This window comes from Ranitomeya imitator, chromosome 1 (assembly GCF_032444005.1).
Source record: "Ranitomeya imitator isolate aRanImi1 chromosome 1, aRanImi1.pri, whole genome shotgun sequence".
NCBI lineage: Eukaryota > Metazoa > Chordata > Amphibia > Anura > Dendrobatidae > Ranitomeya > Ranitomeya imitator.
The window spans coordinates 670,856,909-670,879,027 of NC_091282.1; the positions used below are offsets into that span (position 1 = coordinate 670,856,909).

Consider the following 22,119-nt stretch of genomic DNA (forward strand, 5'->3'; position numbering starts at 1 on the left):
GGGATCCTGGCCGTCACATAGAGGCACGTCTGACAGGTAGTGATCCTGGCCGTCACAGAGGCACGTCTGACAGGTAGGGATCCTGGCCGTCACATAAGGGCACGTCTGACAGGTAGGGATCCTGGCCGTCACATAGAGGCACGTCTGACAGGTAGGGATCCTGGCCGTCACATAGGGGCACGTCTGACAGGTAGGGATCCTGGCCGTCACATAGAGGCACGTCTGACAGGTAGGGATCCTGGCCGTCACATAGAGGCACGTCTGACAGGTAGGGATCCTGGCCGTCACATAGAGGCACGTCTGACAGGTAGGGATCCTGGCCGTCACATAGAGGCACGTCTGACAGGTAGGGATCCTGGCCGTCACATAGGGGCACGTCTGACAGGTAGGGATCCTGGCCGTCACATAGAGGCACGTCTGACAGGTAGGGATCCTGGCCGTCACATAGGGGCACGTCTGACAGGTAGGGATCCTGGCCGTCACATAGAGGCACGTCTGACAGGTAGGGATCCTGGCCGTCACATAGAGGCACGTCTGACAGGTAGGGATCCTGGCCGTCACATAGAGGCACGTCTGACAGGTAGGGATCCTGGCCGTCACATAGGGGCACGTCTGACAGGTAGGGATCCTGGCCGTCACATAGAGGCACGTCTGACAGGTAGGGATCCTGGCCGTCACATAGAGGCACGTCTGACAGGTAGGGATCCTGGCCGTCACATAGGGGCACGGCTGACAGGTAGGGATCCTGGCCGTCACATAGAGGCACGGCTGACAGGTAGGGATCCTGGCCGTCACATAGAGGCACGTCTGACAGGTAGGGATCCTGGCCGTCACATAGAGGCACGACTGACAGGTAGGGATCCTGGCCGTCACATAGAGGCACGACTGACAGGTAGGGATCCTGGCCGTCACATAGAGGCATGTCTGACAGGTAGGGATCCTGGCCGTCACATAGGGGCACGTCTGACAGGTAGGGATCCTGGCCGTCACATAGAGGCACGACTGACAGGTAGGGATCCTGGCCGTCACATAGAGGCACGTCTGACAGGTAGGGATCCTGGCCGTCACATAGAGGCACGACTGACAGGTAGGGATCCTGGCCGTCACATAGAGGCACGACTGACAGGTAGGGATCCTGGCCGTCACATAGAGGCACGTCTGACAGGTAGGGATCCTGGCCGTCACATAGAGGCACGTCTGACAGGTAGGGATCCTGGCCGTCACAGAGGCACGTCTGACAGGTAGGGATCCTGGCCGTCACATAGGGGCACGTCTGACAGGTAGGGATCCTGGCCGTCACATAGAGGCACGTCTGACAGGTAGGGATCCTGGCCGTCACATAGGGGCACGTCTGACAGGTAGGGATCCTGGCCGTCACATAGGGGCACGTCTGACAGGTAGGGATCCTGGCCGTCACATAGAGGCACGTCTGACAGGTAGGGATCCTGGCCGTCACAGAGGCACGTCTGACAGGTAGGGATCCTGGCCGTCACATAAGGGCACGTCTGACAGGTAGGGATCCTGGCCGTCACATAGAGGCACGTCTGACAGGTAGGGATCCTGGCCGTCACATAGGGGCACGTCTGACAGGTAGGGATCCTGGCCGTCACATAAGGGCACGTCTGACAGGTAGGGATCCTGGCCGTCACATAGAGGCACGTCTGACAGGTAGGGATCCTGGCCGTCACAGAGGCACGTCTGACAGGTAGGGATCCTGGCCGTCACATAGGGGCACGTCTGACAGGTAGGGATCCTGGCCGTCACATAGAGGCACGTCTGACAGGTAGGGATCCTGGCCGTCACATAGGGGCACGTCTGACAGGTAGGGATCCTGGCCGTCACATAGAGGCACGTCTGACAGGTAGTGATCCTGGCCGTCACAGAGGCACGTCTGACAGGTAGGGATCCTGGCCGTCACATAAGGGCACGTCTGACAGGTAGGGATCCTGGCCGTCACATAGAGGCACGTCTGACAGGTAGGGATCCTGGCCGTCACATAGGGGCACGTCTGACAGGTAGGGATCCTGGCCGTCACATAGAGGCACGTCTGACAGGTAGGGATCCTGGCCGTCACATAGAGGCACGTCTGACAGGTAGGGATCCTGGCCGTCACATAGAGGCACGTCTGACAGGTAGGGATCCTGGCCGTCACATAGAGGCACGTCTGACAGGTAGGGATCCTGGCCGTCACATAGGGGCACGTCTGACAGGTAGGGATCCTGGCCGTCACATAGAGGCACGTCTGACAGGTAGGGATCCTGGCCGTCACATAGGGGCACGTCTGACAGGTAGGGATCCTGGCCGTCACATAGAGGCACGTCTGACAGGTAGGGATCCTGGCCGTCACATAGAGGCACGTCTGACAGGTAGGGATCCTGGCCGTCACATAGAGGCACGTCTGACAGGTAGGGATCCTGGCCGTCACATAGGGGCACGTCTGACAGGTAGGGATCCTGGCCGTCACATAGAGGCACGTCTGACAGGTAGGGATCCTGGCCGTCACATAGAGGCACGTCTGACAGGTAGGGATCCTGGCCGTCACATAGGGGCACGGCTGACAGGTAGGGATCCTGGCCGTCACATAGAGGCACGTCTGACAGGTAGGGATCCTGGCCGTCACATAGAGGCACGTCTGACAGGTAGGGATCCTGGCCGTCACATAGAGGCACGGCTGACAGGTAGGGATCCTGGCCGTCACATAGAGGCACGTCTGACAGGTAGGGATCCTGGCCGTCACATAGAGGCACGACTGACAGGTAGGGATCCTGGCCGTCACATAGAGGCACGACTGACAGGTAGGGATCCTGGCCGTCACATAGAGGCATGTCTGACAGGTAGGGATCCTGGCCGTCACATAGGGGCACGTCTGACAGGTAGGGATCCTGGCCGTCACATAGAGGCACGACTGACAGGTAGGGATCCTGGCCGTCACATAGAGGCACGTCTGACAGGTAGGGATCCTGGCCGTCACATAGAGGCACGTCTGACAGGTAGGGATCCTGGCCGTCACATAGAGGCACGTCTGACAGGTAGGGATCCTGGCCGTCACATAGAGGCACGTCTGACAGGTAGGGATCCTGGCCGTCACATAGAGGCACGTCTGACAGGTAGGGATCCTGGCCGTCACATAGAGGCACGACTGACAGGTAGGGATCCTGGCCGTCACATAGAGGCACGACTGACAGGTAGGGATCCTGGCCGTCACATAGAGGCACGTCTGACAGGTAGGGATCCTGGCCGTCACATAGGGGCACGTCTGACAGGTAGGGATCCTGGCCGTCACATAGGGGCACGTCTGACAGGTAGGGATCCTGGCCGTCACATAGAGGCATAGCTAACATAGGAGAGTCAGACAAATCTATTTGTGAGAGTTCAGCAGTGTGCGGCTAACATAACGGCATTGTCTGACACATGGTGACCCTGGCTGACCCTGTTATGGGGTCCCTGGCCGCACCAGTGGGGTATGAGCGTACACAGGGCACGGCTCGCTGTGGTCCGTGTTTCCGTCCGGCATGTGACGTCATCAGCCGGCGCCCCCCGTCGCGCACCACGTGTCATGATCAGAGTGTGGCGCCCGGGCCGGCTCGCTGGTGGCTGCAGAGCTCTGTCCGCTCTCACTTGTGCTATGTCGCTAAAAAGAAAGGAGCCGGAGGGAGAGTCCGAGGCCGGCAATGACCGGCGGAGGAAGAGGAAGCCCGGCGGTGATGGCGGTGAAGGTCGCTATGTGCCGCCGCCCTCGAAGCGCAGGACTGGCGTCAGTTTCGGAGACGAGCACTTTTCGGAGACCGAATCGTACATAGAGAACGGGCTGAGGAAAGTTCGCCCTTATTTCTTCGACTTTGAGACCTACTGCAAGGGCCGCTGGGTGGGGAAGAGCCTGCTGCAGGTGTTCGGCACGGAGTTCCGCTCGGAGCCGCTGGAGTACTACAAGCGGGCGGCCCGGGCCGGGAGACTGCGGCTCAACCGGGACACGGTGACCGACCTGAGCGTAGTGCTGAAGGTGAGGAGGCGGCAGCCGGGCCCAGGCAGTGTGTGCACCGGGTGCTCAGGGCTGGCAGGAAGCGGCATGGTGACTGGCGCAGTGTGATAGGGCCTGGGTGTATGAGGCCTCATCCATAGAATTCTAGTACGGGGGGCCGCTGTGACTACTAGGGGGCCTCATCCATAGAACTCTAGTACGGGGGCCGCTGTGACTACTAGGGGGCCTCATCCATAGAACTCTAGTACGGGGGCCACTGTGACTACTAGGGGGCCTCATCCATAGAACTCTAGTACGGGGGCCGCTGTGACTACTAGGGGGCCTCATCCATAGAACTCTAGTACGGGGGCCGCTGTGACTACTAGGGGGCCTCATCCATAGAACTCTAGTACGGGGGCCGCTGTGACTACTAGGGGGCCTCATCCATAGAACTCTAGTACGGGGGCCGCTGTGACTACTAGGGGGCCTCATCCATAGAACTCTAGTACGGGGGCCGCTGTGACTACTAGGGGGCCTCATCCATAGAACTCTAGTACGGGGGCCGCTGTGAGTACTAGGGGGCCTCATCCATAGAACTCTAGTACGGGGGCCACTGTGACTACTAGGGGGCCTCATCCATAGAACTCTAGTACGGGGGCCACTGTGAGTACTAGGGGGCCTCATCCATAGAACTCTAGTACGGGGGCCGCTGTGACTACTAGGGGGCCTCATCCATAGAACTCTAGTACGGGGGCCGCTGTGACTACTAGGGGGCCTCATCCATAGAACTCTAGTACGGGGGCCGCTGTGACTACTAGGGGGCCTCATCCATAGAACTCTAGTACGGGGGCCGCTGTGAGTACTAGGGGGCCTCATCCATAGAATTCTAGTACGGGGGCCGCTGTGACTACTAGGGGGCCTCATCCATAGAACTCTAGTACGGGGGCCGCTGTGACTACTAGGGGGCCTCATCCATAGAACTCTAGTACGGGGGCCACTGTGACTACTAGGGGGCCTCATCCATAGAACTCTAGTACGGGGGACGCTGTGACTACTAGGGGGCCTCATCCATAGAACTCTAGTACGGGGGACGCTGTGACTACTAGGACGGGGGATGCTGTGACTACTAGGGGGCCTCATCCATAGAATTCAATATCATCCATAGAACTCTAGTACGGGGGCCGCTGTGACTACTAGGGGGCCTCATCCATAGAACTGAAGTACGGGGGGCCGCTGTGATTCCTAGGGGGCCTCATTCATAGAACTCTAGTACGGGGGCCGCTGTGACTACTAGGGGACCTCATCCATAGAACTTTAGTACGGGGGGCCGCTGTGATTACTAGGGGGCCTCATCTATAGAACTATAGTACGGGGGCCGCTGTGACTTTTAGGGAGCCTCATCCATAGAACTCTAGTACGGGGGCCGCTGTGACTACTAGGGGGCCTAATCCATAGAACTCTAGTATGGGGTCTGCTGTGACTACTAGGGGGCCTAATCCATAGAACTCTAGTATGGGGTCTGCTGTGACTACTAGGGGGCCTAATCCATAGAACTCTAGTATGGGGTCTGCTGTGACTACTAGGGGGCCTAATCCATAGAACTCTAGTACGGGGTCCGCTGTGACTACTAAGGGCCTAATCCATAGAATTCTAGTACGGGGTCTGCTGTGAGTACTAGGGGCTTAATCCATAGGACTGTAATATGGGGTCTGCTGTGACTACTTGGGGGCCTAATCCATAGGATTATAGTACAGGGTCTGCTGTGACTACTAGGGGGCCTAAACTTTGCTGCCGATGCCAGAGTTGGCTCTAGCAAAGCCACTGTACCATTGGCATTGGTAATGTCCACGTCTCTGAGAATTAGTGGCTGGCATTCACGGTGGCGCCCGGTGAGAGCGTTGTGGGATTGGCGTGCTTTATTGTACCATGTAGCAGTAATATTTCCAACTCTTCTCTGCTCGTAGGACAATGATTTCCTCAGAAACACGGTCCACCGACATGAGCCCCCCGTAACTGCACAACCCCTGCACATCCTGGCCGAGACCGAAGACATTGTGGTTGTGGATAAGCCTTCGTCTCTGCCGGTCCATCCCTGCGGTCGCTTCCGTCACAACACTGTCATCTTTATTTTGGGCAAAGAGCATAATATGAAAGAACTTTACACCATCCACCGCCTGGATCGTCTGACTTCCGGGGTGCTCATGTTTGCCAAGACCTCAGAGGTGTCGAAGAAGTTGGCAGAACTGGTACGGGAGAGAAAGGTGAGCAGCAAGTCACCAGGGCACCGCACAGTACTGCCTTGCAGGCTGGCCTTACATTGGATGATGCCCTATGCAGTATCTTTTTCTGAATTGTATGATTGACTGCAGCAGTCAGGCTACTAGAAGATCGAATCATCAGAGAAGGTACTCTAGTCACCAGACCACTGCAGCCTATCACTGGCTCCAGTGACCGAGTAATTTCCGAATGGAGCAGACATTATTTCCTGAGCTCCCTGCACTGGGTCCATGGTGCTGCCATTTAACCTCTTAAGGCCCCTTCACATTTAGCGACGCTGCAGCGATACCGACAACGATCCGGATCGCTGCAGCGTCGCTGTTTGGTCGCTGGAGAGCTGTCACACAGACCGCTCTCCAGCGACCAACGATGCCGGTAACCAGGGTAAACATCGGGTAACTAAGCGCAGGGCCGCGCTTAGTAACCCGATGTTTACCCTGGTTACCATGCTAAAAGTAAAAAAAAACAAACACTACATACTTACCTACCGCTGTCTGTCCTCCAGCGCTGTGCTCTGCTTCTCTGCTCTCCTCCTGTACTGTCTGGGAGCCGGAAAGCAGAGCGGTGACGTCACCGCTCTGCTTTCCAGCTCACAGACAGTACAGGAGGAGTGCAGAGCACAGCGCTGGAGGACAGACAGCGGTAGGTAAGTATGTAGTGTTTGTTTTTTTTTACTTTTAGCATGGTAACCAGGGTAAACATCGGGTTACTAAGCGCGGCCCTGCGCTTAGTTACCCGATGTTTACCCTGGTTACCAGTGAAGACATCGCTGGATCGGTGTCACACACGCCGATCCAGCGATGTCTCCAGGGAGTCCAGCGACGAAATAAAGTTCTGGACTTTGTTCAGCGACCAACGATCTCCCAGCAGGGGCCTGATCGTTGGTCGCTGTCACACAGAACGATTTCATTAACGATATCGTTGCTACGTCACAAATAGCAACGATATCGTTAACAATATCGTTATGTGTGAAGGTACCTTTTAGTGACAGAGCCAATTTGGTACTTAATGACCAGGCCAATTTTTGCAATTCTGACCACTGTCACTTTATGAGGTTATAACTCTGGAACGCTTCAACGGATCCCGCTGATTCTGAGACTGTTTTTTCGTGACATATTGTACTTCATGTTAGTGGTAACATTTCTTCGATATTACTTGCGATTGTTTATGAAAAAAACGGAAATATGGCGAAAATTTTTAAAATTTTGCAATTTTCAAACTTTGTATTTTTATGCCCTTAAATCAGAGAGATATGTCATGAAAAATAGTTAATAAATAACATTTCCCACATGTCTACTTTACATCAGCACAATTTTGGAAACAAAATTTTTTTTTGTTAGGGAGTTATAAGGGTTAAAAGTTGACCAGCAATTTCTCATTTTTACAACACCATTTTTTTTAGGGACCACATCACATTTGAAGTCATTTTGACGGGTCTATATGATAGAAAATAACCAAGTGTGACACCATTCTAAAAACTACACCCCTCAAGGTTCTCAAAACCACATTCAAGAAGTTTATTAACCCTTTACGTGCTTCACAGGAACTGAAACAATGTGGAAGGAAAAAATGAACATTTAACTTTTTTTTGCAAACATCTTAATTCAGAACCATTTTTTTTATTTTCACAAGTGTAAAAACAGAAATGTAACCATAAATGTTGTTATGCAATTTCTCCTGAATACGCCAATACCCCATATGTGGGGGTAAACCACTTTTTGGGCGCACCGCAGAACTTAGAAGTGAAGGAGCGCCGTTTTACTTTTTCAATGTAGAATTGGCTGGAATTGAGATTGGACGCCATGTCGCGTTTGGAGAGCCCCTGATGTGCCTAAACAGTGGAAACTCCCCACAAGTGACACCATTTTGGAAACTAGACCCCTTAAGGAACGTATCTAGATGTGTGGTGAGCACTTTGAACCCCCATGTGATTCACAGAAGTTTATAATGTAGAGCCGTGAAAAAAAAAAAATCGCATTTTTTCTACAAAAATGATCTTTTTGCCCACAAATTTTTATTTTCACAAGGGTTACAGGAGAAATTAGACCACAAAAGTTGTGCAATTTCTCCTGAGTACGCTGATACCCAATATGTGGGGGTAAACCACTGTTAGGGCGCACCGCAGAGCTTGGAAGAGAAGGAGTGCCGTTTTACTTTTTCAATGTAGAATTGGCTAGAATTGAGATTGGACGCCATGTCGCGTTTGGAGAGCCCCTGATGTGCCTAAGCAGTGGAAACCCCCCACAAGTGACCCCATTTTGGAAACTAGACCCCCCAAGGAACTTATCTAGATGTGTGGTGAGAACTTTGAATGCCCAAGTGCTTCACAGAAGTTTAGAATGCAGAGTCGTGAAAATAAAAAATATTTTTTTTTCCACAAAAAAGATAGTGTAGCCCCCAAGTTTTTATTTTCACAAGGGTAACAGGAGAAATTGGACTGCAATAGTTGTTGTCCAATTTATCCCGAGTACGCTGATGCGCCATATGTGGGGGTAACCCACTGTTTGGGCGCACGGCAGAGCTCAGAAGGGAGGGAGCACCATTTGACTTTTTGAGCGCAAAATTGGCTGTCGTGTTTGGAGACCCCCTGATGTACCTAAACAGTGGAAACCCCCAATTCTAGCTCCAACACACCCCTAACCCTAATCCCAACCTGATCCATAATCCTAATCACTAACCCTAACCAAAATCACAACCCTTACCCCAAAACAACCCTAATGTCAACCCTAACCATAACCCTAATCAAAACCCTAAATCCAACACACCCCTAATCCTAATCTCAACCCTAACCTCAAACCTAACCCTAATCCCAAACCTAACCCTAATCCCAAACCTAACCCTAATCCCAAGCGTAACCCTAATGCCAACCTTAACCCTAATACCAACCCTAATCCAAACCCTAACCCTAATCCCAGCTCTAACCCTAACTTTAGCCCCAACCCTAGCCCTAACTTTAGCCCCAACCCTAACCCTAGCCCTAAGGCTACTTTCACACTTGCGTCGTTTGGCATCCGTCGCAATCCGTCGTTTTGGACAAGAAACGGATCCTGCAAATGTGCCCGCAGGATGCGTTTTTTGCCCATAGACTTGTATTGCCGACGGATCGTGACGGATGGCCACACGTCGCGTCCATCGTGCACTGGATCAGTTGTGTTTTGGCGGACCGTCGGCACAAAAAAACGTTCAATGAAACGTTTTTTTGTACGTCGCATCCGCCATTTCTGACCGCACATGCGTGGCCGTAACTCCGCCCCCTCCTCCCCAGGACATAGATTGGGCAGCGGATGCGTTGAAAAACTACAGCCGCTGCCCACGTTGTGCACAATTTTCACAACGTGCGTTGGTATGTCGGGCCGACGCATTGCGACGGCCCCGTACCGACGTAAGTGTGAAAGAAGCCTAACCCTAAATTTAGCCCCAACCCTAACCCTAAATTTAGCCCCAACCCTAGCCCTAACCCTACCCCTAACCCTAGCCCTAACCCTACCTCTACCCCTAACCCTAATTTTAGCCCCAACTGCTGTTCTCCTGCCGGCCAGCAGATGGAGACAGATGGCGGGCGCACTGCGCATGCGCCCGCCATTTTCTTTTGCCGGCGGCCAGGAGGAGCAGCAGGAGGATCCAGGGACACAGGTGAGTATTGTAGGGTCCCCGAATCCCCCTATTTCTCTGTCCTCTGATGTGCGATCACATCAGAGGACAGAGAATTACACTTTACTTTTTTTTTTTTTTTGCGGTCGCCGGTAAACAGTTAATTACTGGCGATCGCAAAACAGGGGTCGGTAAAACCGAACCCGATCATGCTCTTTGGGGTCTCGGCTACCCCCGGCAGCCGAGACCCCAAAGACTCTCGCGGGGGCGGGCGCACTTCGCATGCGCCCGCCATTTTTAAGATGGCGGCGCCCACCAGGAGCCACGAGGAGCACCGGGGGAGATAGTTAAGTATTGGGGGGCCACCTGGGACCCCTTTTCTCTGTCCTCCGATGTGCGATCACATCGGAGGACAGAGAAATTAAAGAGATCGCGTTTTTTTTTTTTTTGCGATCGCCGGTAAACGGTTAATTACCGGCGATCGCAAATGCGGGGTGGGTAAAAAAAACCCCGAATCATGTTCTCTGGGGTCTCGGCTACCCCCGGCAGCCGAGACTCCGGAGAAAATCCGACTCTGGGGGGCGCTATTTACTTTTTCCACAGCGCCGTTAATTAACGGCGCTGTGGTTTAAGTACCCTTAGCGGCCGCCGTTAAAAGGCATATCGGCGGTCGCTAAGGGGTTAAGCTATGTGCACATGATGCGGATTTACTGCGGATCCGCAGCGTTTTTTTTCCGCACAGAAACGCTGCAGATCCGCAAAGTGATTTACAGAACAATGTAAATCAATAAAATTAAAAAAAAATGCTGGGCTAATGGTGTGGAAAATTCCGCACGGAAAACGCAGTGGATTGAAAGAAGGAGCATGTCATGTCTTTTGTTCGGATCTGCAGCGTTTCTGCACCCATTCCATTATAGAAATCCGCAGGGGTAAAAACCGCATGAAATCCACACTGAATCCCCAATAAGTCTGCAGGAAAAATGCACAAAATCCACAAGAAAAACGCATCAAATCTGCACCTGCGTTTTCTGCCAGGAGATGCAGATTTTGTGCAGAAAATTCTACACCCAAATCTGCAACATGTGCACAGGCTTCGATTGGCTGCAGCGGTCAGGCGACTAGAGGACCAGAGCTTCGGATGTTTCTCTAATATTCACTCTTCTAGTCACCTGACTGCTGCAGACAATCGCAGGCTTCAGCAGTTGTATGATATCTAAATGAATGCAGACATCTCTTCCTGCGCTGGAGCCACAGGGCTGCGGGTAGCAGATTATGCCTCTTTTTTTTGTTTTCATAGCATTCATACCTTTATAAAAAACAAATTTGATGTCAAACAACCCCTTTTAATGCCATAATGTCCAACCTTAAAACCCTGAAAAAATAATATACGGTACAGTGCCTAAGGAAATGCTACATTACAGTGCGCATATAAAACTGCTTAACAGCACTGTAAGCATAACTGCGCCACGCCTGTGGCATCTATTTTGGTGGTGCAGGCCACGCAACCGCATTGTGACCAGTGAACAGGGGGGTCTGATGCCAAACGGCCCCTGCCTCATGTCCTCCCATTTCTCCCAGACTACATATGTACAGCGGAAGGATTTGTATGGAGCTGGCTGTTTCCGCTACGTTTTGGAACTGGCTCTTATGCCAGCAGTTTAACCCTTTGGATGCCTTGGTGAACAGCAACCATGGCATCCAAGTAGTTAGATGGGAAGCCTCCATCACAACCATTAGGTCCCTGCAAAGTGATGGGTTGCTTAATGACAGTTGGGGTACCCGTAGATTTCTATGTCTGCCTTTTGTAAGGCCAGGTAGTGCATCCTTTTCTGATTGCTCAGGTTGCACACCCCTAAGGTGGTCCTTCTGTCTTGTGACTAAAGAACTCAAGCTCAGGCACAAAAGGACCTGTCAAGTGCTTGTCTGCACTCATGTTTGAGCTCCTGCATAGTACATTTTTGGGGCACATTCAGGGATTAGGATACATCCACACGGGGTTGATTCTGTACGGATTCCACACCGAATTGTGCAGGTTTCAACTTGCCGCAGTGTATCTTGACGCTCTTCGAATTTCCTGCTGTGGATTCTTACATCTTTATCCGTTACATTTCTAAATTTTGGATGACTTATACATTTTCTTTCTATACACAGGTAGAAAAGGAGTATGTGTGTCGCGTCTGTGGAGAATTTCCTGAAGAAACCGTGACCTGTGAGGAGCCTATAATGGTGGTCTCCTATAAGATCGGTGTTTGTCGTGTGCATCCAAAAGGCAAAGCCTCCAAAACGGTCTTCCAGAGACTTAGCTACAATGGTAAATCGAGTGTTGTGAAGTGTTTCCCTTACACGGGGCGCACGCACCAAATCCGAGTCCACTTACAGTATTTAGGGCATCCCATTGTCAACGACCCGATCTACAACACAGAAGCGTGGGGGCCCAACCGAGGCAGAAGGGGCGAAATCAACATGACTGATGACGAACTCCTGCGGACCCTGATAGAGGAGCATAAATCTAAGCAAAGTCTGGATCTATTGGATGTTGCTGAAGCTGATCTTCTAGCGCTGAAAAGTGGGCAGAGTGGAGATGTGTCCCCGTGCCCACAGTCTGCGCCACATCCTGTGGAGACGGGCGCACTGAACACCCATCGAGATAAAGACCCCTCATGTGATGAAAACAATACACAGGAGGGCTTTGTGACTGATACCGCAAGTGGCGATACTGAAGGGAAGGGGCAGGAACTGGTGGACCCCCTCTGTGGGGAATGTAAGATTATGCGATCGGACCCCTCCCCTAAAGAGCTGATCATGTTTCTGCATGCTCTGCGGTATAAGGGGGAGGATTTTGACTATTCTACTCAGTTGCCTGAATGGGCAGACGACCACTGGACAGAGGACTAAACGCCACATTATACAATTATTTCCTGCAGTTCATGGCCGAAAATAAAGAAACCACATTTATTTTATTCTGTAGAATCTCTTCTTTTTAAATAGGTTTTTCAGTTTTGTAAAACACCTGTTCCTCATCTGCAGTTTTTTTTTTTTAAAGTATATTCACCCTCCCCGGGTCCAGTGCTGTTGTCTGCAGCAATGTTGTCCTGCAGATAGCACTGCAACCACTGCACAGCAGCTCATGCTCCAGACACAAGGGGCAGTGGTGCTTAGGCCTCTTTCACACTTCAGTTATTTGGCGTCAGTCTAAAACCGCCATTTTCCTCAAATAACGGATCCGTCATTTTTTTTGACGGATCCGTTATTTTCCCATAGACTTGCATTAGTGACGGATTGTGACGGATGGTCGTCCGTTCCATCCGCCATGCGACGGATCCGTCGACATTTGGCGGACGTTTTCTGAAAATAGACGGACATTGGAACGTTTTTTGTCAACGCCGAAATGGCGGATCGCGACGGATCCGTCACGTCCGCCATTCCATAGAATGGGCGCCTATGGGCGACGGATCCGCCGCAACCGTTTTTTCGGCGGATCCGTCGCCCCAATCCGTTTTTTCAATTGCGCATGCTCCAAAAAGTAGATACTTCTCCCAGACAACCCCCAAGTAACGGATCCGTCAAAAAAACGGATCCGTTAGAACCGTTTTCGCAACAATTGTGACGGATCCGTCAATCCGTCACTATGTCGGTAGTGACTGACGCCAAAAGACTGAAGTGTGAAAGAGGCCTTAGCTGGACCTGGGAAGGGTACACTTAGGGGGCAGGAGTTTACCGGAACAGTCCTTTACTGTTTCTGTACAACCACAAATAGTTGTAGGAATATAACGGGTCACTAGTGGGAATGTTGGAAAGAGGAGCGATAACCGCTGTACACACTTGTCATCTGTTACCCCCAGTAGTCCGAGCACAGCTATTCTCTGCTAGCTTTCTTTGCCCTGATGGTAGAAGTAGACTTGTTGTGTGGCCAGAATAAGGCCGGCGTCACACTCCGCGTATAAAAATATGGGCCTTAATACGCAGAAAAGTCCCCAAAATAGTGGTCCGTATCTCCTCCGTAGGCAGGGTGTGTCAGCGTATTTTGTGCATGGCATCCTCCGTATGTAATCCGTATGGCATCCGTACTGCAAGATTATCTCGCAGGCTTGCAAAACCGACATACGGACATACAATGGATCCATGTTCTCAGAAAAACATAAAAACATATATACTGTGTGTATATGTATGTGTGTGTATGTATGTGTGTGTATATATATATATATACATAGATATATATATATATATATGTATATATATATATATATATATCTATCTATCTCATTGAGACACATATATGTATATATATTTCATCCAGCGCGAGACAGCTTTGAAGCTGGTAATTCAATTGCCGGCTTTTGCTATCTCCTACCTAAACCCGTCATGATATGAGACATGGTTTACATACAGTAAACCATCTAATATCCCCATTTTTTTTTTTTTGCATATTCCACACTACTAATGTTAGTAGTGTGTATGTGCAAAATTTGGGTGCTCTAGCTATTAAATTAAAGGGTTAAATGGCGGGAAAAAATGGTGTGGGCTCCCGCGCAATTTTCTCCGCCAGAGTAGTAAAGCCAGTGACTGAGGGCAGATATTAATAGCCTGGAGAGGGTCCATGGTTATTGCCCCCCCCTCTGGCTAAAAATCATCTGCCCCCAGCCACCCCAGAAAAGGCACATCTGGAAGATGCGCCTATTCTGGCACTTGGCCACTCTTCCCACTCCCGTGTAGCGGTGGGATATGGGGTAATGAAGGGTTAATGTCACCTTGCTATTGTAAGGTGACATTAAGCCAGATTAATAATGGAGAGGCGTCAATTATGACACCTATCCATTATTAATCCAATAGCATGAAATGGTTAAAAAAACACACACATTATTAAAAATTATTTTAATGAAATAAACACACAGGTTGTTTTAATATTTTATTACTCGCTCAATCCACCTGAAGACCCTCGCTCTGTAACAAAGGAAAAATAATAAACCAACAATATACATACCTTCCGTTGATCTATAACGTCCCACGATGTAAATCCATCTGAAGGGGTTAAAATATTTTACAGGCAGGAGCTCTGCTGTAATGCAGCTGTGCTGGTGGCTGTAAAACCCTGGGGAATGAAGGTCAATGACCTATAGTTGCCTTCATTCGCGGTGATGCGCCCTCTGCTGGTTGTCCTCCTATGAACTCGAGCCTGGAAGCTTTCCAGGAAAGTTCCCACGCTCGAGGGACATCCAGCAGAGGGCGCATCACCGCGACTGAAGGTAACTACAGGTCATTGACCTACATTACCTTCATTACCCGGGGTTTTGCAGGCAGGAGCACAGCTGCATTTTTATTTCATTAAAATAATTTTTAATGTGTGGTTTTTTTTAACCATTTCATGCTATTATTTTAATAATGGATAGGTGTCATAATTGACGCCTCTCCATTATTAATCTGGCTTAATGTCACCTTACAATAGCAAGATGACATTAACCCTTCATTACCCCATATCCCACTACAGCTACACGGGAATGGGAAGAGAGTGGCCAAGTGCCAGAATAGGCGCATCTAACCATGGACCCTCTCCAGGCTATTAACATCTGCCCTCAGTCACTGGCTTTACTACTCTGGCGTAGAAAATTGCGCGGGAGCCCACGCCAATTTTTTCTGCCATTTAACCCTTTAATTTAATAGCTAGAGCGCCCAAATTTTGCTCATACACACTACTAACATTAATAGTGTGGAATATGCAAAAAAATGGGGATATGAGATGATTTACTCTATGTAAACTATGTCTCATATCATGTCGGGTTTAGGAAGGAGATGGCACAAGCCGGCAATTGAATTACTGGCTTCCGGCCCTTGAATTACCGGCTTTTAAGCTATCTCGCGCTGGATGAAAAAGAATATATATATATATATATATATATATATATATATATCTATTCTATGTCTACACATTTATTCCACCTATTCTATTGTAAGCTGTCAGTGTGATTTTACTGTACACCGAACTGAATTGCCGGCTTTTATCTCTAACACCGCTGCGTATTTCTCGCAAGTCACACTGCTGGTCCGTGTGTAATCCGTATTTTTCTGGCTTCCATAGACTTTCATTGGCGTATTTTTTGCGCAATGCGGTGACAAATGCAGCATTCTGCGATTGTTCTACGGCCGTAGTAGACCGTATAATACGGATCAGTAAAATACGGCTGATAGGAGCTGAGCCATAGAGAAGCATTGTACCGTATGCAATCCGTATTTTCAGCACCTCTCTTACGTCCGTACTCGCTAGTGTGAGGCCGGCCTAATAATGTTTGGGATTAGGATGTATCCGACCCTTAAAAAACACACAAATCCTTTGTAGTTTGGGCTTTTACACGTGATTCCTCCCTTAGGTCTTATTTATACTTATATCTTCTGGTCAGTATATACAAGTCTGGGTCAGAATCTGCAGAGAGACCTAGAATGGGACGATTTCCTCCCTTCTGAATACCGGAGCTGCGCTTCACATCACCACCATCCATGATCCCAGAGTACTGCACAGTTTGGAGCGACAGCAGGTCTCCTGCGCAGAACTCCACTGCCTCAGCAGGGTGTAAGGATGGTAGTCGGAGGGGCTGCAACCACCTCCAAAGGGGCCGCCGCTGCCGTTATAACCTTGATGTGCATCCTCAGACGCACAGCTAAGAGCTAGTGATGAGTGAGTATACTCGTTGCTCGGGTGGTCTGAGTATTTGTAACTGCTCGGAGATTTAGTAAATCATGCAGCTGCCTCCACAAAAACTAAATCTCCAGAGCACTAACAAATACTCAGAGACTACCTGAGCGTGCTCGGGAAAACCCAAGCAACGAGTATACTCACTCATCACTAATAAGAACTATTGTGGGGCAGAGAACCACCGGCCCCCTAGGCCTCCACTGTGTGTTAGGCCCGCAGCAGCTGACATCAGCCATCATATTCCGCAGCGCTTTACAGTTTGTTTTTTTATTACAGTTTGTTTTTTTATCAAAACCGTCCCCGATGGGGCTCACAATCTACATTCCCTATCAGTATGTCTTTGGAATGTGGGAGGAAACAGGAGAGCCTGAAGGAAACCCACAGAAAACACAAACAGACAGACTCCTAGCAGATGTCCTTGGTGAGATTTGAACCCAGGATCCCAGCGCTGCAAGACTGCAGTGTTAACCACTGAGCCACTGTGCTGCCCAGAATGCTGCTGGGCATTATTAGTGTAGAGGGGCCACAATGGAGGGCATTGTTAGTGTATGGGGCCACAGTGTGGGACAATATTAGTATATGGGGGCCACAATGGAGGACATTATTAGTGTATGGGGCCACAATGGGGAACCATATTAGTATATGGGGACAATATTAGTGTATGGGGCCACAATGGAATACATTATTAGTGTATGGGGGCCACAATGGAGGACATTATTAATGTATGGAGCCACAATGTGGAACCATATTAGTATATGGGGGACAATATTAGTGTATGGGGGCCTCAATGGAAGACGTTATTAGTGTATGGGGGCCACAATGGAGGACATTATTAGTGTATGGGGGCCACATGGGAGGGCATTTCAGTATGGGGCCACAATGGAGGATGTTATTAGTGTATGGGGCCACAATGGGGAACCATATTAGTATATGGGGACAATATTCGTGTATGGGGCCACAATGGAAGACATTATTAGTGTATGGGGGCCACAGTGCGGAACATTATTACTGTATGGGGGGGCCACAGTGCGGAACATTATTAATGTACTAGATGGTGGCTCGATTCTAACGCATCGGGTACTCTAGAACAGGGGTATCAAACTGCATTACTCGAAGGCCGCAAACCATGCGTGTTTTCAAGATTTCCTTAGCATTGCACAAGGTGCTGCAATCATTGTGTGTAGGTGATTAAATTATCACGTGCAGTACAAGGAAATCCTGAAAACATGACCTCTTTGCAGCCCTCGAGGAATGCAGTTTGACACCCCTGCTCTAGAATATGTAAGTATGTATATAGCAGCCACATAGTATATAGCACAGGCCACGTAGTATATAGGAGCCATGTAGTATATAGCAGACAAATACTACGTGGCCTGTGCTATATACTATGTGGCTGCTATATACATACATATTGTAGAATACCCGATGTGTTAATACAGGCCACACAATATATAACAGTGGCCACGCAGTGTAAAACACAGCCACGTACTATATAACACAGCCCACGCAGTATATAGCAGCCACGCAGTATATAACACAGGCGACATAGTATATAACACAGGCCATGCAGTATATAAGAGACAACCGAAAAGATAATGAACACCAGACCTAAAATATAACAACTTTATTGAGAAAAAATTCTAAAATGTTACACATAAATACTAAAAACAAAAGTAAAAAGATGCAATGGAGAAGAGAGAGGTAAACCTAGTACCATGCACGGTTACAGCTATCAAATGGGGAGCAAATCAGCAATAATATGTCAGAAAACCGTACATATAAACATATATATCAACTCCCAAAGGTATAGCAACTACAAACTCTAGGCCCGAAACCAGATCGTAGTATAAGATAGTAATGGTAAAAGGTGGGCAACTACACCAGGGAGAGAGCTCCAAGAAAATATATATGCAGACAGCAGGGTGGTACAGGTAATAAGTTTGATGGTATAAACCGAGTATTGAAATACAGGTACTGAATGGTGTCTCACCCTATAATGGCACATCCATACAAATACACTAAGAAAATTAGTCCCATGTATAAAGAAAGAGAAAGGACTGTGCCAAAACATATGCCTGCCAAGTAGCTAGAGGGGAGAAAGGATTGAAGAAGATCCGATATAATGTAAACCATATACCAACCTCCTGCTGATCCCGTGCGTGGACAAGAGGCCCCGACGCGTGTTTCGCAAATATGGCTTCTTCGGGGGGCGCGCTAATGAGGGGTGAGGTGAGGGTCCTTATATACAAGACAGTTAAAAACTCCAGGCGGCAATGGCGGCGCTAACCCGGGCACGGCAATGGCTGGAGTCGGCGTCCAACGTCACGCGGCCGCGCCCTGCACTGACGCGTCAGTGAGAGGGGCCAGCCGCTACACATAAGTCCACGTACACATACCTGACTGAGCGGTGATGGTGGAAGGGCAGGGAGGGAGGTGAGGAAAAGTGCTCGTGAAGAAACCGGACACAACTGTAGTGAGAGGTAAATAAGAAAAATGTGAGATTGTGCGAGTATCCATACAGACTTATTATAATAAAAGATGCCGGACTGAGCAGCACCTTTATCACATGACACAGGTGTGATAAAATGAAAGAACACACACCTATAGTAAAGTACATAGAGGATAGTGAGTGTGATAGAAGCAGGGAAATACCCTGTATATATTAACAATTTATTACTGAATAATATGAATAATCGATAAATATATATCTCTAGAGGTACCAGTTAAGGGCCAAAACACTATAATGTGAGAATAATACGTTTTTGATAAAAAATCGATAAAAATGGGAAAATGTAATAGTAGCACAAAAAATCCTAATGCACAAGGGTGAGAAAAATAAAGAATTATTAAGATTAAAAAATATATGCAAAAATATATGAAAAAGTAATAATGACCTATCAGGGCTATCTGTAAGCATAAGTACGTACTCAAACAAGAATAATAGTGATATAATAATTTAAGTCAAAGGACACTGAATAGTGCATGTGAATAAGAAAAGCACTAAAAGCGTAAATTCATATTTAAATGGCCAAAAATAGGTACCGCTAATGTACGGGAACACCTAACACGGGAGTGTGAAGAAAAAAATATAATAAAATAACCACCAAAAATTTAAATAATTTAAATAATTGAGTACATAAGAATTCTTGACTTTTCTGATAGAAGATTCTGTCGACATTTCCTGGGATCATAAAAGGAGGGAGTTAAAGGACGAAACACTGGCCACGTCATATAAAGCACAGGCCACGCAGTATATAGCAGTGGCCATGTAGTATAGAACATAGCCCACATATATAGCACAGCCACATAGTATATAACACTGCCCACGTAGTATATAGTACTGCCCATATAGTATATAACACTGCCTATGTAGTATATAGCAGCCACGCGGTATCTAACACAGCCCACGTAGTATACCGCAGTGTGGGCACCATATCCCTGTTATAAAAATAATTAAAATAAAAAATAGTTATATACTCACCCCTGGGATCCAGTGAAGCTCCGGCGATACGCGCGCTGCTGCTGCCATCTTCCGTTCCCAGGATGCATTGCGAAATTACACAGATGACTTAGCGGTTTCACGAGACTGCTAAGTCTTCTGGGTAATTTCGTAATGCATCGCCGGGAGCGGAAGATGGCGGCCGGTGCGAGCGGCTCGGCGGTCTATGGAGGGTGAGTATAGAAGGTTTTTTGTTTTTTTATTATTTTTAACATTACATTTTTTTACTATTGATGCCGCATAGGCAGCATCAATAGTAAAAAGTTGGGGACACACAGAGTTAATAGCAGCGGTTACGGAGTGCGTTACCCGCGGCATAACGCGGTCCGTTACCGCCGGCATTAACCCTGCGTGAGCGGTGACTGGAGGGGAGTATGCGGGCACCGGGCACTGACTGTGGGGAATAAGGAGCGGCCATTATCTTCCGGACTGTGCCCGTCGCTGATTGGTCGTGGCTGTTGTGCCGTGACCAACTTGGATTTCAGCAACTTGGATTTCCATGACAGACAGAGGCCGTGACCAATGAATATCCGTGACAGACAGACAGACGGAAGTGACCCTTAGACAATTATATAGTAGATGGGAAATGCCATAAAAAAAGCTCATAAAGGCCAGAATTGCTGCTTCACAGTCACTTCAACCTCCCCCGCGGCGCCCCCTCCACCCCACGGACAGAGGTGACGCTTGTCCTGATTTGGAGACATAAGTCACTTATTGTGTGGTGGGCCGCGCTCGCCCTCCCAGCAGAGCCCTGATCTCGGGTCATTTCTACCTTATCACCAACACCAGAAAACAAATGGTGCTATTACATTTTATTTCGCCATTTTCCATAAAACGATTTCCATATATTACTCCCTTCACTTACCAAGCAATCTGCCGCCATTCCAGCGACTAGTCACGTCACCACCGCAACCAGTCGCTGCCAGTGTCGGCAACAGTGGTGTGCCTCTGAAGCCAGTGATTGGTTGCAGCGGTCACATAGGTAGATTTCTCAGGTAAATAATGTGCTTTTCACTATTTTATGCAATTCCTTCCCGCTTATTACATTTTTCATTCATTTATATAAGGTTCTAAAGAAGATATAAACTTGAGGTGATTCTACTGAAAAAAAAAATTAACAAGAACATACGACGAGGATGGGATTCGAACCCACGCGTGCAGAGCACAATGGATTAGCAGTCCATCGCCTTAACCACTCGGCCACCTCGTCATGTGTGGGGAAGTGCTGATCTCCATCCACATAGCAGTGTCTACGCAGGCGCAGTACACCCCATTGTACCTGACGGTGGCAGCTGTAGGGAGCGGCAGCCTGAGGTAGTGACGTGAGACCCTGAGACACGCGCTAGATATACATACACTCAGAGTCTGCCGTGTTTGTACAGGGGCGTGGCGGGACGTCGGCCAATCTGAAAGGGTGGGCGCGTCCAGGGTCTGGAGCGGGTAAATTTCAAACATGGAACCAACAGCTGCGCTGTGACAGTCACTCAGTCCGGATACAACTGCCGACGGTTACCGGGAGCGGAGGGGGAGGCGCGGCGGAGCTCACCGGCCCTGCTGTATTCATCCTGGTGTCGCCGTGTGTACGAGGTACAGATAGCTGCTAGCGGTACAGTGCGGCGGCCGCAAAGTGAGACTGCTGTGCGGGGCCTGCACCGAGGGCTGTGTCACCGGCCGAGGTAGGGATGTGCGTGTATCTATATATATATATATATATATATATATATATATATCTATCTATCTATATATATATATATATATATATATATATATATATCGTGTCTGTATATATATCGTGTTATATATATATATATATTATACTAGAAGGTGGCCCGATTCTAACGCATCGGGTATTCTAGAATATGCATGTCCACGTAGTATATTGCTCAGCCCACGGAGTGTGTTGCCCGGCCCACGGAGTGTGTTGCCCGGCCCACGGAGTGTGTTGCCCGGCCCACGGAGTGTGTTGCCCGGCCCACGGAGTGTGTTGCCCGGCCCACGGAGTGTGTTGCCCGGCCCACGGAGTGTGTTGCCCGGCCCACGGAGTGTGTTGCCCGGCCCACGAAGTGTGTTGCCCGGCCCACGGAGTGTGTTTCCCGGCCCACGGAGTGT

At 49.2% G+C, this 22,119-nt stretch overlaps 2 protein-coding genes and 1 non-coding gene across 4 annotated transcripts in view; 2 read left to right on the plus strand and 1 right to left on the minus strand.

The window, feature by feature from the left end:
- Window positions 1–3,538: 3,538 nt before the first annotated feature.
- On the plus strand, window positions 3,539–12,786 carry RPUSD2 (RNA pseudouridine synthase domain containing 2). Its single transcript, XM_069729735.1, has 3 exons — window positions 3,539–4,000; window positions 5,923–6,219; window positions 11,978–12,786. The coding sequence occupies exons 1-3, from the start codon at window positions 3,557–3,559 to the stop codon at window positions 12,719–12,721; spliced, it is 1,485 nt and encodes a 494-aa protein (XP_069585836.1). The 5' UTR covers window positions 3,539–3,556; the 3' UTR covers window positions 12,722–12,786.
- An 8,352-nt stretch (window positions 12,787–21,138) lies between these two features.
- TRNAS-GCU (transfer RNA serine (anticodon GCU)) lies at window positions 21,139–21,220 on the minus strand. The gene has a single exon. It is a non-coding gene; the product is annotated as a tRNA-Ser (tRNA).
- Window positions 21,221–21,464: 244 nt separating this feature from the next.
- Window positions 21,465–22,119, plus strand: part of KNL1 (kinetochore scaffold 1) — a 53,177-nt gene continuing 52,522 nt past the window's right edge. The window contains exon 1 of one of the 2 annotated variants that reach the window (XM_069729756.1): window positions 21,465–21,686. The gene's annotated coding sequence lies outside the window, so the exon portion shown is untranslated. The remainder of the gene's footprint in view (window positions 21,687–22,119) is intronic. The other variant, XM_069729747.1, reaches the window with a different exon arrangement.

What these genes read in the sequence shown, in the direction of transcription:
- RPUSD2 (XM_069729735.1), top strand. Translation starts at nt 3,557, where the DNA reads ATGATCAGAGTGTGGCGCCCGGGCCGGCTCGCTGGTGGCTGCAGAGCT. An exon ending in ACCTGAGCGTAGTGCTGAAG is followed by an intron (nt 4,001 to 5,922) that starts GTGAGGAGGCGG and finishes CTCTGCTCGTAG; the next exon opens with GACAATGATTTCCTCAGAAA. An exon ending in AACTGGTACGGGAGAGAAAG is followed by an intron (nt 6,220 to 11,977) that starts GTGAGCAGCAAG and finishes TTCTATACACAG; the next exon opens with GTAGAAAAGGAGTATGTGTG.